The following is a 16,395-nucleotide window of genomic DNA, read 5'->3' as shown; positions in this document are numbered from 1 at the left end:
CTTTTCCTCTGTGCACAAATGCAACTTATCCCTTTATTTTCTCCAGTAACTTAGGAGTGCCACCTGGTCGAGGTAATTGTCCCTTGATGGTTCCTTTGCCCTTTGATCTCATTTATACGGACTACCATGGACTGCAGCAGATGAAGCAGCATATGGGCCTCTCCTTTAAAAAATACAGGTAAGAACTGGGGCTATTTTCTGCCATCTCCTGACCCTCTTGCAACATATCTGGGAGAAGGGATAATGACAGAACTGGCTGGCAGATATACAAGTTTACTAGTGTGGAATCCGTTTCCCGTAGAAATAAGATCAGGATCCTCCTTGCTAATTTAAGTAGAGAAGGGATTTTTTTTTAAAGCAGGAGTTCTGGGATTGATATAGAAAATGTATCTACTGTAACTAGAATATGTATGGGCATTTCTTCTAAGAATGTAGTCATGATTACATTTTCATTTCTGTGAAGTTGTTATTATAATGTAATATGTTGTAAGCCACCCAGAGTTGTTGGATACAAGCTGGGCAGCAAATAAATGTCATAATAAATAATAAAGAAATAAATACACTGTATAATTTATAGTATACCCCTTTTGTAAATTACTGAAAACCAATTATTGAATGAAACTGCATTAAATCCCTATAATCATAAATATAGATAGTCCATGCTTAAAGTCACTAACCACACTATCTTTATTTCAATCTGTTACATCATCCCCCCCCCCTTTCCTAATTTCACAGACACAGAACATTTTTTTTCCTCCTTTGATTTCTTCCTTTCGACCCATTGCTATTTATTCCAATAGTGAAATTCAATTTTTTTTACTACCGGTTCTGTGGGCGTGGCTTGGTGGTGGGGTCCTGTGACTGAGTGCGCATGGCCAACTCAATGTCATTCATGGCCACAGCCACTCACACGACCCCACCACCACCAAGCCACACCCACAAAACCTGGTAGGAAAAAATATGTCTGAGTCCACTCACAGCAGAGCTGCTGCTCCCTTTATGGTCCCCCCTGGCCCCCTCCCTCCTGGGAACTATCTTAAAGGGACGGGCTGCAGCAGCTCTGCTGTGAAAAGAAGAAGAAACGTTCGGATTGAGTGGGCGGGTCAAGAGGCTGGAAGAGGTGAGCGGTGACAGGGCGACCAGGTGGGCGATGACAGGGCAACCAGGTGGGGCCACCAGGGATTTTTGCCACCGGTTCGGAGAACTGATGCCAATTGTCCCTGCTGGTTAATCCAAACCGGGCTGAACCAGGAGGATTTCACCCTTGATTTATTCCTCTTACACACCAATTTGTAGTCTTTCCAGGGTCATGGCTGACATACAAAGCACCCTTGTGCAGAATTCCACTTAGCATCCCCTCCCAAAAAAACCACATTTTAAAAATATTTTAAATATTTAAAATATTTAAAATAATATTTAAAATATTTTAAATATTTTAAATATTTTAAATATTTTAAATATTTTAAATATTTTAAATATTTTAAATATTTTAAATATTTTAAATATTTTAAATATTTTAAATATTTAAAATATTTTAAATATTTTAAATATTTTAAATATTTTAAATATTTTAAATATTTTAAATATTTTAAATATTTTAAATATTTTAAATATTTAAAATATTTTAAATATTTTAAATATTTTAAATATTTTAAATATTTTAAATATTTTAAATATTTTAAATATTTTAAATATTTTAAATATTCTAAATATTCTAAATATTTTAAATATTCTAAATATTTAAATATTTAAAATATTCAAAATATTGCACCCCCTTCAGTTTCACAGATGGCCTCTTTCTATAAAATGGTGCTATGTGGCTTTGGAAGCAACTAGTGTCCTTCTAGGGAGGAGGGAAGTGTCCAAATTTGGGAACTTTAAGACTTGTGGACTTCAACTCCCAGAATTCCCCAGCCAGCATGGGGAATTAAAGTTCCCTTGTTTGGACACCCCTCTTCTAGGTACAGATTACAGAATAATAGAACTGGAAGAGACCTTGGAGACCCCATGCTCAAGCAGGAAGCCCTGTATCATGAAATGCCTTTGTGCAGGGCACAACTTATACAATGTGTTTTGTGATCCTGAATCTTCCACGTGCCTTGGTTACTATCATGTACTTTCATGTATATTTTCATGTACTTTTAGGGAAGAAGGCCACAGAATATTGATTCGATTACTTGCCTTATTTATACATGCAGCATTCCCTGCTAATATTGCTGGATGGTACTCACCATGCTGAATCTTTAAATTCTATTTTTTCTGCCTAGAGTACCAATTCACTTGAAATCTGTAGCCAGTATTTGGCACTTCTCAGAATAGAAGCTAGAGTGATTTTGTTTCAATGGTTCTCTCTTAATAAATGGGTTTCGTTGTTTGCTTTTTCAAGGGAACAAAATGGATTGCACTATTCCCTGCTGTACCTGGACATCACTATAATATGCAGTTATTCCAAATTTTGAATGTGTCTGAAACTGAAAATCGCTTGAACATTTAGCCTTTCTTTCTCATTTCAAGCAGGGAGAAGTACATTTCCAACACATCCTTAAGATTTACACTTCCATTTCCAAACCTTGATTATCTCCATGACTGTGACAGCTGGTCAATTGCACCCTCAATAGTCCTCCATTCTGTTTTCCAGCTGACATTGTCACATATTATGTTGTGCTTACAATGAGCAAAAGAGCAAAGGGCAAAGTTATATATTGTTCTCATAAGAGCAATTATCACCACCACCACCACCACCATCATCATCTACCACAGGCTTTCAAGGGAGGAGGGAAGAGTTTGGGTGTTCAGTGCGTTTAGAGAGCAGGGGGAACTAGTGGATCAGCCTTCTGTAAATGTATTCTGTAAACATCACAAACGAAAGAAAAAGTGGCTGTTAAAGGGACAAAGTCATATTTATTTTCCCCCTTTCCCCCAGTATAAAAAGTAGAGGAAAACAAAGCAAAATGACCCAACTCTCTGTCACTTGCCAGATCATTTGCTAGCAAAATTTTGTGATGTCATTTTAGCACCGATGGTATCTTATTCTTCTCCCACTTGCCACCTCCGCTATCCTTTTTGATTTTTGTTCAAAAATATTAGATCATGTTATGACTTTTATTATAAATCAATTTTCTTTATGTGTTTTGGTTGACTAAAAGAGCAGAGTTGGGACTCTGATCCTTGTTTGGTATTTGCTGTATTTTCAGATCTTGCTCTCTTCCTCTCCCAATCCCAACCTCTTTTGATTGGCTTGAGAATATTCAAAGGTGTGTGAGGTTTGGGGAGGGATAAGAAAATAAGCTCCTCCCCTCCAGTGCCTGTGCAGCCTAGAGAGTCACTATAGCATGCAGTGGAAGGGCTCATCCATAGATATTCCATGCAAGGGGGAGCCCAGAAGAAGGGTGAAAACAATGAGAAGACTCCATCTCTTTTTTCTCTTCTATGCATATTGGTGGTTGCATGCTTCCAGAACAACTCTCTTTGTACTATTAACATTATACATCCATCTTTGATTGGCAAATAGAAACAAAAACCACAATGTACAGATAGAGAAAAAAGAATTCTTGTGCAACTATAAATGAAATTGGATTTTTTAGACTTATTTTAAAACACGGTGATTTAATTGAAAGAGGGAGGGGGGTCCTATCCAATACCTGGGTAATTGGGTGAATGAATTCAAACATCAGTAGAATGGGTAGAATCTAGTTCTTGGCTCACTTTATGTTTAGAGGGAGAGGTTGAATGGGGAATTTTAATGGAGAAAGACACTACCGTAATAATGATCCTTACATTTACCTTACAGTTCCCTAAATGGGACAAAACAATTCCCATCCATTCTAAGGGTGTTTGGGAGGACATAATATTACTCTAGGGGACTAGAGGCTATGTAGTTATGAAGTAGATTGAGAAGATTGAAGAAAAACACATAGATGCACTGTCAGTACATACACAGAGATAATGCAGGCTAGATTCCGTGATTCAAACTAGCATCCATTGCACATAATTTTTAATATAACATTTTGATTTTTAATGTACTTCCATGGGAACTGAAATCTGTCACCCATCCAGATTTGTGGTGAGAGGGTCTTTGTGCTTTTTTTGGGGGGGGGAGGTATTGCTTGAGATCTTTTCTCTCCCCTGCCCTTCGCTTTACACTTTCTTTTGATCCAACAGCTGTCTTCCTTCTCTGAAGAAATATGTGATTGCAGAAGCTGTTTACAGACCGATATTGTTCACTGCACAAGCTTTTAAGTGTAAAATATACATGGAGTTGACTGTAGATTAATGGAGTGGCAAGTTTAATAGTAAAAGCTCCATGAAGTCTAGTGGCTCCGATTGTCTTTGCTGCATGCTATTCTGCATTTTGCAAGCTCTGTTTTAAAAGCACATTTTTTAAAATTCGTGAATATGGTTTCTCAAGGAAAAGAGAGTCTTAGAGCTTCTCCTTTGTCTGCATTAACATTTGTTTGTTGCTAGTTCCATTAGCTCAATTCTAAGCAGTTCACAAGCCACAAAATACAAAGCATCTATCAATAATACAATAAGCATATACCAAAAACATCAAAATGTAACATAATCATTCAAACTGTAACAATTCCATCCCATAATCATAAAGCATTTGGGCTATTTTATACCAGATTACACATCACAGAGGCTTATTTCTAATTCATGTTGGAAAATCCAAGTTTTGAGTGCCTTTCTGAGCATCAGGAGTGAGGGTGGAGGAGAGATCTTTAGAGCTGGTGGTGGGGCTTTTCACAGAAGGGGAAATCTCAGAAAATGCTAACCTCCAGGTTTCCTCTCATTGCCACTTTTGGTTGGTGAGGACTGTCAGTAATCCTTCTGAGTAGAATACCTCAGGCAAATGGATTCTGTTCAGAGTGAACTGGTCTGGTGGATAACCAGGCCCCAAACAATAGCCGTAGCACTTAGACTTATATACCACTTCACAGTGCTTTTACAGCCTTCTCAAAGCAATTTATAGAGTCAGCCTATTGCTCCCAACAATCTGGGTCCTCATTTTACGCATCTTGGAAGGATGGAAGGCGATTTTAAATATTGCAACCAGCTCCTTGAATTGCACCCAAAAACAAGCCAATGCTGGTCTTATAATCTTATTGTTACATAACAATATTGGCTTCTCCTATTAACATTCATGAATATGGTTTCTCAAGAAAAAGAGGCTTTTAGCTATCTTCAAGAACAGATCCCATTCAAGCTTCCAGTGGGCGGGGCCTGACAGGAGTTGTTGTTTTTAACAGCTCTGGAATCTTGGCTGTGTTAAACTGTCTAAACAGCATTCATCAACTGTTTAGCAGTTTGTTTATCTCTTCTTCGGGGTTAGAAGGAGAAGGCGAGAAACTATGCTTGGGCAGAACTCCAACTAACCCTCCCAGACTATAAATCTGGGAAGGGAGGGAGGGCACCCGGTAGCATAGTACCTCTGCGTCAAGAATTTCTTCTGTCTTTTGCTGCAGAACGAAGGCCTTCGCTCATACTCAGCACAAAGATTAACTTATTGCTGACTCCAAGACGAGCTGAACTAATACTCGCGAACTCCTAATTGTATGTATAAATCCTTAGCTTCATTTTTAAAGAATTCCTTCTGACAATCACTTGCTGAAAGACACACAAAATGGCGGCGAGCAGCTTTGTAGGAGGGGTCAGGCTTTGATGACATTCTTACGGAGCTCAGAACATTTAAAGATCAGGAAGTGATTTATTATCAAACTAAATAGCAATTGCTGTATAATTGGCTTGCCTGGACTTACTAATTGGCTAAAGAAGATTAAACCTGGAATGGCTTCTAAGTAAAAGTTTCCCCCCCCCCAATGCATCAAAAAGCACTGGCAGCTCCCACTACTAAATTACAGTCATTACTCCCCCCACTTACTTCTGCAGGGGAGCCTCTGACCAGAGAAATTTTGCAGAAAGAATTAGTTGAAGCCTTAAAAAATCATGCAGCTGCGATGGAAGTTAAAATTAAGGAAGAGATATCTGCTGCTCACAAAGAACAGTTTGAAGAGCTTATGACTCGCAATCAAGGAATTAGAGATGATATCCTGGTGGCTTTTAATTGCCTCTCTGACTATGTATCGGGAATTGAAGACAGATTAGAAGACCTTAGTGACTCTAATATTAATCTGGCAATGAAGATGGATGTGGTTCAACAAAAGGTTAGCGATGCAGAAAATGAAATTATAATGTTACAGTATAGACAAATGGAATTTGCTTTAAGGAGAAGGGGCCTTCCAGAGAAAAATCAAGAAAATCTGAAGCAGATTCTCTCTGAAGCCTTTGACCAACTGATGGGAAGACCAGGAGGGAATTATGTATGGCAAATTGAAAAGGTTTATCGTGTCAACTCCTGGCTTGCAAGACGAAAGCAATTACCAAGAGATATTGTGGTGTACTTTGCTACTAGACATATGAGGAATACGATACTGCAAGAGTCTTACAAAACTAAGCTTCAAATTGGGGGTCAGGAGGTGACTGTTTTGAAGGAGATACCACCTAAAATGTTGAGATCTAGAAAAGACTATGCTTTTTTAGTCGAAGAGCTTAAAAATTGTCAGATACTGTTTAGATGGGAAACGCCAGCCGGACTTGCACTCACCTATCAGGGGCAAAGATACCATCTTAATTCAGTATGGAAGGCCCAAGATTTCTACTATAACATATTGAAGACTGGACATCCCCCCCTCCTGGACCCAGAGAAAGAGAACAAGAAGGACAGGATAGACAGCAAATCACTCAAGTATCAACAAGGTTGGATCAGCTTCCTCTCTCAGAGGTACAAGGAGCCAAGGAACAAAGACAAACCTGTGTGATTACCAGGCAAATGGAACAAGAATTAAAAAAGCAACAATCACAACAAACACATGCCACCATTCCAGAAGCTACAGGTCTTAGTCTAGAAGCAGTGGGAGGAACCAGGCTGAAGATTAAATTTCAGGATGTTCAGATGGCTCTTAAAAAGCTTCCGGGAACTAAAGATGACAACTAAGTTCCTAACTTGGAACGTTAATGGCTTAAATTCCCCACAGAAAAGGAAGAAAATAAACCACTATCTTAAACAATTCAAGAATGGCATAATTTGCTTGCAAGAGACTCATATTAGATCAACTGATCAAAAATACTTGATTAATACAAGACTTGGACAACACTTTATAGCTTCTGTCACAGAGAAGAAAAATGGTATAGTTATCTACTTAAGAAAGGATATGAAAGCTGAATTAATTGAAGCAGACTCCCATGGAAGATATTTTGCAATAGATCTGGTATTAGAAGGGAAAAGGATACTGCTATTGGGAATATATGCTCCCAATCTACAACAAGACAAATTTTATAAAATGCTTCATGCTAAGTTAGTACATTGGGACTATAGATCCTGCATATTATTGGGTGATTGGAATGGCGTTATGGATACCAAGAAAGATAAGAAGGCTTCCCGGCAAAATACCCAAATGCGAGCAAAACTATCTAAGTCCTTTTTCGACATGATAGATGATTTTGAATTGAGAGATATCTGGCGAGAAAGGAATGCAGAAGAATATGACTTCACCTTTTTTTCTGATAGATATCAATCCTTTTCTAGGATTGACTTTATACTAACAACCAATGATTTGCTTTCTAGGGTAAAGAAGACGAAGATATGTTCCAGAGCCTTATCAGATCATAACCCAGTTTGGATGGAGTTGGGAGTTGGGATCCAAGCAAGAAGGCCTTGGAAACTGAATGAAAATTTATTTAGATATGAGAAAAATATTAATGAATGTAAAAAATTGTTAAAAGAATACTTTCTTTTCAACATGAATAAGGGTACATCTATGGAAATGGTATGGGATGCAAGTAAAAGCATATATGAGAGGAGTTTTGATAAATTTAAATAGATTACATAGACACAAACAGGGGGGAAAGAGAATTGAACTTGAAGATGAAATTAGGAAGAGAGACCAGGAGTTAATCTTAAAACCAGGAGACAAAAAGATTAAAGAAACAATCACATTATTAAGAAAGCAATTTAATATGCTGATGTCAGACCAGGTGGCTACCAATTTGCTATATGCAAAACACAACACCTTCTGTAATGCAAATAAATCTGGTAGATGGTTAGCATATTTGATTAGGAAAAAACAGAAATCTCGCAATATACCAAAATTACATTATAAAGGGAAGGAAGTGTACCAACAGGAGGAGATTCAAAGAGTCTTTCGTGAATTCTTTATAGGATTGTACACGAATGATAAAATTCAAGGCTTAGATATAGATAGATACCTGGATAAAGAAAAAATACCCATAGTTAAAGACGAGCAGAGGGAAAGGCTGAATCAACCAATAACTTCGGGGGAAATTCTCCAGGTAATTAAACAGCTAAATGCAGGGAAAGCACCGGGTACAGTTGGCTTGACGGTGGCTTATTACAAAAATTTACAATTAGAAATGGTAGAACCTCTTAAGGAATTATTTAATAAGATCAAGTGGAAGGGAAGGTACCCCCATCTTGGAAGACAGCATTCATATCCCTGATACCTAAAGAAGATCAAGATTTTACTCAACCAAAAAATTATAGACCTATATCATTATTCAATATAGATTATAAAATTTTTACTAAAATACTAGCGAATAGGTTAATGTTGGTTATTCAGCAATTGATCCATAATGATCAAACAGGTTTTATTCAAGGGAGACAAATGAGAAGTAATGTAAGACTAATTGTCAATACATTAGAATACCTGGGAAAGAACAACCAAATCCCTGCTGCACTTATATTTTTAGATGCTGAGAAAGCCTTTGATCGAGTGAATTGGCAATTCCTGCTGAAAATATTGCAAAAAATGCAAATAGGAGAGCACTTTTTACAATCAATTAAAGCAATATATCAGGAACAAACAGCTCAAATCATAGTTAATGGAAGTCTAACAGATTCATTTAAAATTGAGAAAAGTACAAGGCAGGGTTGTCCCTTATCCCCATTATTGTTTATCATAACTTTGGAACTATTGTTGAATAAAATACGGGGTTCAGAGGACTTACAAGGAATCAAGATTAGGCAGCAAGAATATCGAGTATGGGTGTTTGCGGATGATTTGGTTATAACATTAACCCAACCACAGGAATCTAGTAAGGTTTTAATGAATATGATCAATCAATATGGCCAAGTGTCAGGATTTAAAATAAACTTAGGAGAAACAAAGATACTAGTTACAAATATGAACACTAAACAAAGGGATGAACTAGAAGGAATGACAGGATGTGAAATAGTTAAAAAAGTCAAATATTTAGGAGTTTATATTTCAACCTCAAATGGGAAGTTATACAAGTACAATTACGAACCACTATGGCATAGTATACAGACAGAGATGAAAAATGGGAGAAACGACAGTTATCTTTGCTGGGAAGAATAGCAGCAGTGAAAATGAATATTCTACCTAAATTTTTATTTCTTTTTCAAACGTTACCAATACTCAAAAAAGATGTGAGCCTGCTAGAATGGCAGAAGAGCATTAATAAATTTGTATGGGCAGGGAAGAAGCCGAGAGTAAAACTAAAAATAATGCAAGATGTGCGTGAGAGAGGAGGCTTGAAATTACCCAATTTACAACTATATTATGAAGCAGTAGTTTTATCTGTAATTAGTGACTGGATTAACTTAACATGATAGAATACTTAATATTGAAGGGCATGATTTGGTATATGGTTGGCATGCTTATCTGCTATATAACAAAAAGGTGGACAAGAATTTCAAAAGTCATATTTTAAGGAATGCTCTACTGCGGGTCTGGAAAAAATATCAATACAAACTAAATGATAAGATACCCATGTGGGCAATTCCCAGACACACAATAGAAAATATGAACATAGTACAAAAATAGGATGTAACTACTAACAGACAGCTTCTTACCTTAGAAAGAGGTGTACCACAATTAAAACCCTTGGATGTACTAAAAGAGGAAAAGGTAATTCAAACATGGTTTCAGTATGGGCAGTTACAGGCCAGATGGAAAATAGATCAAAAAATTGGCTTTATGCAAGTCAAGGATAATTTACTTAAACAAATTACAGATCAAAGTCTAATGCATATAAAGGGATTATATAATGTATTAATAGAAATGGACTCGGAAACAGAATTAGTTAAAGACTGTATGATAAAATGGGCTCAAAATGTTGAAGAACCAATAATGTTGGATACATGGGAAAAGATTTGGATAAGAAATGTAAAATTTACACAAGCCCAAAACTTGAGAGAAAACTTTTATAAGATGTTTAATAGATGGCATTTAGATCCTAAAAAATTGGCTTCTATGTATCCAAATTTACAACCTAAATGCTGGACATGTGATTGTGTGGACGCTACATATTTTCACATATGGTGGACTTGCAAAAAGGTTAAAGCATTTTGGATAAAAATATGGTGGATTATGTAAAATGTTCTTTTAAAAAGGATAAAGTTTACCCCTCAGTTATTTTTGTTAGGTATAATTACTGATTGTACAGTTGTAGAGATTAATCTGATTTTGCACTTAATAACTGCAGCTAGATTGTTGGTGGTGTAATACTGGAAGAAGGAAGATTTGCCTGCTATTCAAGAATGGACATTGAAAGTAACAAACCTAGCCGAGAAGGCCAAAATATCTGCATAACTTAAGGACCATTCAAACGAGAGTTACAAATTGGAGTGGAAAACATGGATTGACTATACTCAAAACAAATATGGGACTAAGAAATTCCAGATAGCTTATGATTAGAGACCAGGAATTATAAATTGTCTAGAGTTAGTCCAGCAAGGAGGAGCTAAAGCTCAATTGAAAGATGTTATTAACTATGTTTTTGGGTTTTTTTTTAAAGTGTATTTTAGATTGGTTTTGTTAAAGATTTATACCCTGTATTGGTTCTGGGTTGGGGGAGGTTTGGGAGAGGTTTGGGGGGGAGGGTGGGGGGAGGGAAGTAAATATTTGTAAAAGTTTGTTTTTTAAAATGCTCATTAAAAAAAAAAGAACAGATCCCATTCATTCTTTCATGATTCATTGAATCAATGGAAAAAAAGTATGTGGGCATAACATGTATTACTCTGATGGCTGATGCCAACTACCAGAAGTTCAATCCTGACCAGCTCAAGGTTGATTTGGCCTTCCATCCTTCTGAGGTGGGTAAAATGACCCAGGTTGTTGTGGGTATCATGCTGACTCTGTAAACTCTTTAGAGAGAGCTGTAAAGCACTGTGAAGTGCTATATAAGCCTAAGGGCTGTTGGTTCTGCTTTGTGCTAAGAGAAGTTGTGCAGAGCACTGGGTGTGCATTCTTCTGTTTCCAACATTGCATTTCCTCAGTGCCTGACTAATAAGGCTATTCTTGGACACAAATCTAATATTGAGCTAGTATGTTATAGTGGTTAAGGTGCTAGATTGGCATTGGAGAGACCCAGGTTTGGAGTACTCCTCAACCATGGAAATTCACTAGGTATGTTTGCACCACTTTCTTTCTGCCACCTATTGGTTACTATTGTGAGGACCAATGGAAAGCAGGAATAGTAAGTGCAGCCTTTGAACAAAAAGCAGGATATACATCTAAGAAACAAGCAAACAAATAAACAGGTCCCTAGCGCAATAAGTTTGTAATAGTCCTTGAAGATCACAGGATTCCCAAATCCCATAATAGGACTCTTCCACTTAAGCAGTAGAAAGCATGACTTTCAAAGATGTCACTATTATGCCCCCCCCTTATTTCCTTACACAGATGTCGTGTTCGAGTAATCGATACTTTTGGGACTGAACCTGCATACAATCATGAGGAATATGCCACTCTGCATGGATATCGAACAAACTGGGGCTATTGGAACCTCCATCCTAAACAGTTCATGACAATGTTTCGTAAGTGATTTTTTATGTTCATTGTGGTTACCATGAGGTGTGGGATAACAAGATAAGAACCTTCCTAGGTTTCCAGAGTGGAAATACAGAAATCTCCAGGAAGCTTAGGTGAAGAACCCAAAAAACAAACCTCCTCCACTATGTTCAGTCTGAAGTCCCTTTTGAAATGTGTTGGGATCCTTCAGCTGGTCCAAAATGCTGAACATTGCTATTGACTAGTTATATGAAGCATGGATCACTATCTAAACACTATTCAATGCGCTATTCATTCCTCTCAAGCAATGAATCACTTACATGAAAGAAGAAAAGACCTGTTCAATTTTTACATTCTTTGGGAGTTGTTCTTCCTTTTTTCACCAACTTGAAGCTGACTGAATGAACCTGGGGTGGTGGTGGTGGGGGGGGGGGCTTCAACTGAAGTGCTTCAAATAGGGTTCATCAGAGATAAGATAGCAAGAAATAGGTGATGGAGAGTCGCTCCATTATATCCTGTCCTGTCCTGTGAAGGTCATGGAGCTTGAGATAAGAGTAGTAATGTATGAAGGTCTCCAATGGGGGAAAAAAGTAGTTCTTTGTTGAACAATTTGTTGCTCTTTGGGCATGTTCAAGTTTCTCAAAAAAAATCCTCTTGGTTTTTCCTCCCCTGGAGTTGAGGCTCACCAATTCTGTAAGCTTCAGAGCTGTCTGTCTGTCCTATGTGCCAGACCTGTGCTTTGTAAGCCTCTCTCTTATTTCTGCTTTTTGAGGAGTGGACACCCATAAAGGAAAGAAAAATGTATTATCTGAGCTCTTTTAGTGTGTCCTTCTTGTTTCAGCATAGTCACATCTTCAAAACATTGTTTGCTCTAAGACAAGCTTGGTGATTATACTTTGAGCAATCAATTACTGATCTCGTTATCTGACCAGGTAATCAATCTGTAATGGGTCAGATCCTTTTTTTTTCACCACAGCTGATTGAACCAGGGGAAACTAGATCTGGGCTGCACAGATGATCCCATGAAAGCAGTTAAAAGATGCATATAATTCTAATATTTTTCTGTCATCTAGTGATGGCCCTGATTTTGTGGCAGCCCAAATCTGATCACATTTTTGAACCAGTAATTTGCATCAGGTTGACTGATTGACATTTCTTTCTGGAAACTAGAAGTTGAAGCTGTGAAAAATGCTAAACTCCCAAAGGGACCACGAATATAAAAACTAAAAACATCTTTTTCCATGGGATACCTCTTGTTGTGTTAAGATATTCCGCAACTTGTGCTGATTTCCCAAGGGCCCCAATAGGCAAATTTGCTGATTCAACCTGACCTTAACCTTGACAATGATATCCCAATGATAAGTTGGCTTAATGGGGCCTGCCATTTTAATTAGCTTTCACTTTAGTTTTTAACTACCCACTCCTACTGTTCTGTTAATTATGTTTTCAGGCTACCCCAGCATCTACCTTTTTCCTCAGCATAGTTTGAATGAAAGAGTTTTGACTGACACTGCATGATTCCCATGCAAGTCTCTCTCTCTCTCTCCCTCTCTTTCTCTCTCTCTCTCTCTCTCTCCAAAATAACCAATCATTTGTCACCTAGCTAGAAACAATTGAAGCAGTAACAGAGGAATGTGATGTTGTGGTCAAAACAATCTAAGGATCAAATGAGAAATGGAACAAATGGGCTTTTATAGATCGGCATCATATTAGATTTCTTATGCTCCCTCCTTTGATATATTCTATTGCACAGAATCGGTCTCAGAATTCCCTGCAGACATGATAAATTATCAGAAGAGGCGGGTGGGAAAATACACAGTTCCAACTGGAAGGTTAAAGACAGATGGGGTGGGGGAATGACAACAACCAGAAATCATTGTTAGAAGCAGGCAGGTTTCTTGGAAGAAGGCCAGCTATGGGCGGCCTGAAGACTGTACCTCTAGTTTTAGTTAAGGACGGGTGACTTCATTGTTGCCAGGTCCCTGGAAATCAGTGAGGTGAGCATCAGCAATGTATTGGTTAGAAATGAAAAGTTTTTTGTAGTGAGATTAACTCATTCTTAGCTTCACAGGTAATCTCTTATAGTCAAAATAGATTTCTTTGCCCTATTTGTTAGCTTTGAGATCTGCTAGACATATCTGTGGGTTTCCCACTGACAATATGACATTCTCAATTTAGCTCCAGTTAGGACAGATTTATCCCATATTACTATTTTATTTGTAAAATAGACAACCTATGATCCGTTGGGTCATTGTTTCAAAGATATTTTCTTACCAAAACAGAGAACCAGAATGACCAAAGGCAAAAAAGCAGTGGCAGTAACAACGATTTTCAACTTCTTGACAACTTTCCTGTGGCTGATTGCCTTTCCTTAGATCATAGTGGGATTGGTCTACCTGGCCTCCAAAGGGTTAGAGTGGGATGAGTTTACTTGATCTCCAGCAGCCAAGGAAGAGGCAGCACTCTGGTCTCCAGAGTGCTAGAGCAGGACGGGCTACTGAATCTCTGGGCAACAGTGTGGCAGCACAGAAGCAACTACAAATTTATCAAATTTCAATCCCACAGGAGTTGTGGATTCCATGGATGGATTCCATAAATTAGCCCATTTGATATCTTGGTTCAAAAATTGTTGCCTTATGATACACTGTTTTTCTCAGTTAAAGTTACAGACACAAGAGTTTCAATCGTATACAAATGTTTTATGCATACACTTTTAGCAAAGAGCACAGGTTTTCTTTGTATCCCCTTTTATCCTCATAATAAATTTATGATGCAGGCTGAGAGAGAAGATGAGCCCAGGATCTCCCAATGAAAGGATGTCCCCATGCAATACCCATAAACAAAGGGTAGAGGTTTGGTTACTGCCCCTGTTTTGTCTCTTCTGACCCTTTGGGATGCCCTTGCCAAGTGAACAAGAGTGAATTTTAAGAGTGACTCTTAAAGAGTGAAATTTCTGTCCTCCCAATCATTCCAAAACTCTCACTATTCTAATTCCTCTAATAATATATATTGGTTGAGGGTGACATTTAGCAGTAATCATCTCATAACAATTTTCTTGCTTGTAATATTATGTCAGGGATATGCTCATGGGAAGATTTTATCAGAGAATTAAGAATTATCTCTAAATAAACAAAGTGTGTTTTCTAATAAAGGTTCTGGCATTGTTAACCACTATTCAGAAAGGCCATTCTCTATGGTTGGCTCTAGCATATATTTAAATGCATTGCAAAAGAAGCAGTGGATCTTTCCTGCCATCTCTTAAAAGAAATACAGCATGCAAAGAGGATAAGAATGAATTCTTTGTTGAGTTTGACAACATGCTGGGAAAGCAAGCAGACCAAGGAAGATGCTGGTTGGTGCTTCTTTTTCCTGTCAAGAGGCAGTCAAAGCAAAGCCAGACTCAGAATTAGTGGTGGTTAAAAATGTATAGACAAAATAATGGTATTAAAATATGTGTAAATTTAGCATAATGATTCTTTTGATTTTCAAAATATGAATTAGCGAGCAGGGCATTTATAGTTGATGAAACAGAGGTTGTTGCTTTTCAGATGTTGCTGAATATCAGAAGTGCCTGCACACCTGGCTAATGTTTGGAGGTAGTTCAGCAACATTAGAAAGTGTACAGGGATCCCTCAATTTTATTTTGCAGCCATTAGTAAATATGGTTACAGCAAACTGTCCTGATTGAGAAGAAGACAAAAGGGTTATTTCTAGGTTTTGTTTTGGAATGACTCTAGGTTGATCCTCAGGAAATGGTTCCGTAATGGTTCTGTTTTCTCTTCAGCCATTATATTCTGTTAGTAGTGTTAACAACAGGCTGTATATATGTCTATGGAGATTCTCAGTCAGCCTGGTCATGGTTGTCCCAAAGCAGCTTTTTCAAAAGGCAACTGGACTTTCTTGCTTTTCCCTTGAAGACTTTTGCTTCTCATCCAAGAAGCATCTTCAGTTCCTCAAGGAAACGCCTCCAAGGCAAAACAAAGAAAGTCCAATTGCCTTTTCAAAAAGCACCTTTGGGATTGACTGTATATATGTTCACAGAAACTATATATGTGACTGGGACACAAGCACACAAACTGTACAAATGGCTGGGATCACATATTGTATAAATGGCTTGAATTCAGGAGAAAGAATGTTCCTAATTGCACAAACCAAGTTGTGAGCATGCATATATACATACTCAAGATTGGAATGAGCAGCCTATAGCTCTCCAGATGTCAATGGACTGCAGCTTCTATGATTCCTTACTATTAGAGCAGATGAAATCTGACATCTGGAAGTCCATGTGATATTTTGGCACATAGTCTACAAAATGCACTGAGAATTAAACATACTCTATCATTGTTCCCTTTCTCCAAAGCTAGTATTGTTGCACTTTCTTTTATTCCTCTTTTATTTTCTCCCAATAAATATGGGATGTTCATGAAAATCTGATGAATCACTGATCCAGGAACAGAATTAATAGCAGATAGTACTTAGTTTTAAGAAATTACCATTAATTATTTGATCATATTGTTATTTTGGATGAACCTTTACTCACGGAACCAGAAGTTGAATTGACCTT

General features: G+C 37.6%; 1 protein-coding gene across 1 annotated transcript in view; it reads left to right on the top strand.

Annotated features, from left to right (window-relative positions):
- MGAT5B (alpha-1,6-mannosylglycoprotein 6-beta-N-acetylglucosaminyltransferase B) overlaps window positions 1–16,395 on the top strand; it is a 267,796-nt gene that overhangs the window by 191,218 nt on the left and 60,183 nt on the right. The window contains exons 9-10 of the mRNA XM_014059247.2: window positions 47–178; window positions 11,724–11,857. Of these exons, the coding sequence (XP_013914722.2) occupies window positions 47–178; window positions 11,724–11,857 (266 nt within the window). The remainder of the gene's footprint in view (window positions 1–46; window positions 179–11,723; window positions 11,858–16,395) is intronic.

Source organism: Thamnophis sirtalis, unplaced genomic scaffold (assembly GCF_051295495.1).
Source record: "Thamnophis sirtalis isolate CommonGarterSnake01/CBP01778 unplaced genomic scaffold, rThaSir2_p1.2 scaffold_3, whole genome shotgun sequence".
Taxonomy (NCBI): Eukaryota; Metazoa; Chordata; class Lepidosauria; order Squamata; family Natricidae; genus Thamnophis; species Thamnophis sirtalis.
The sequence above is the reverse complement of the archived record's forward strand: the minus strand, read 5'-3'. Positions and strand labels throughout refer to the sequence as shown.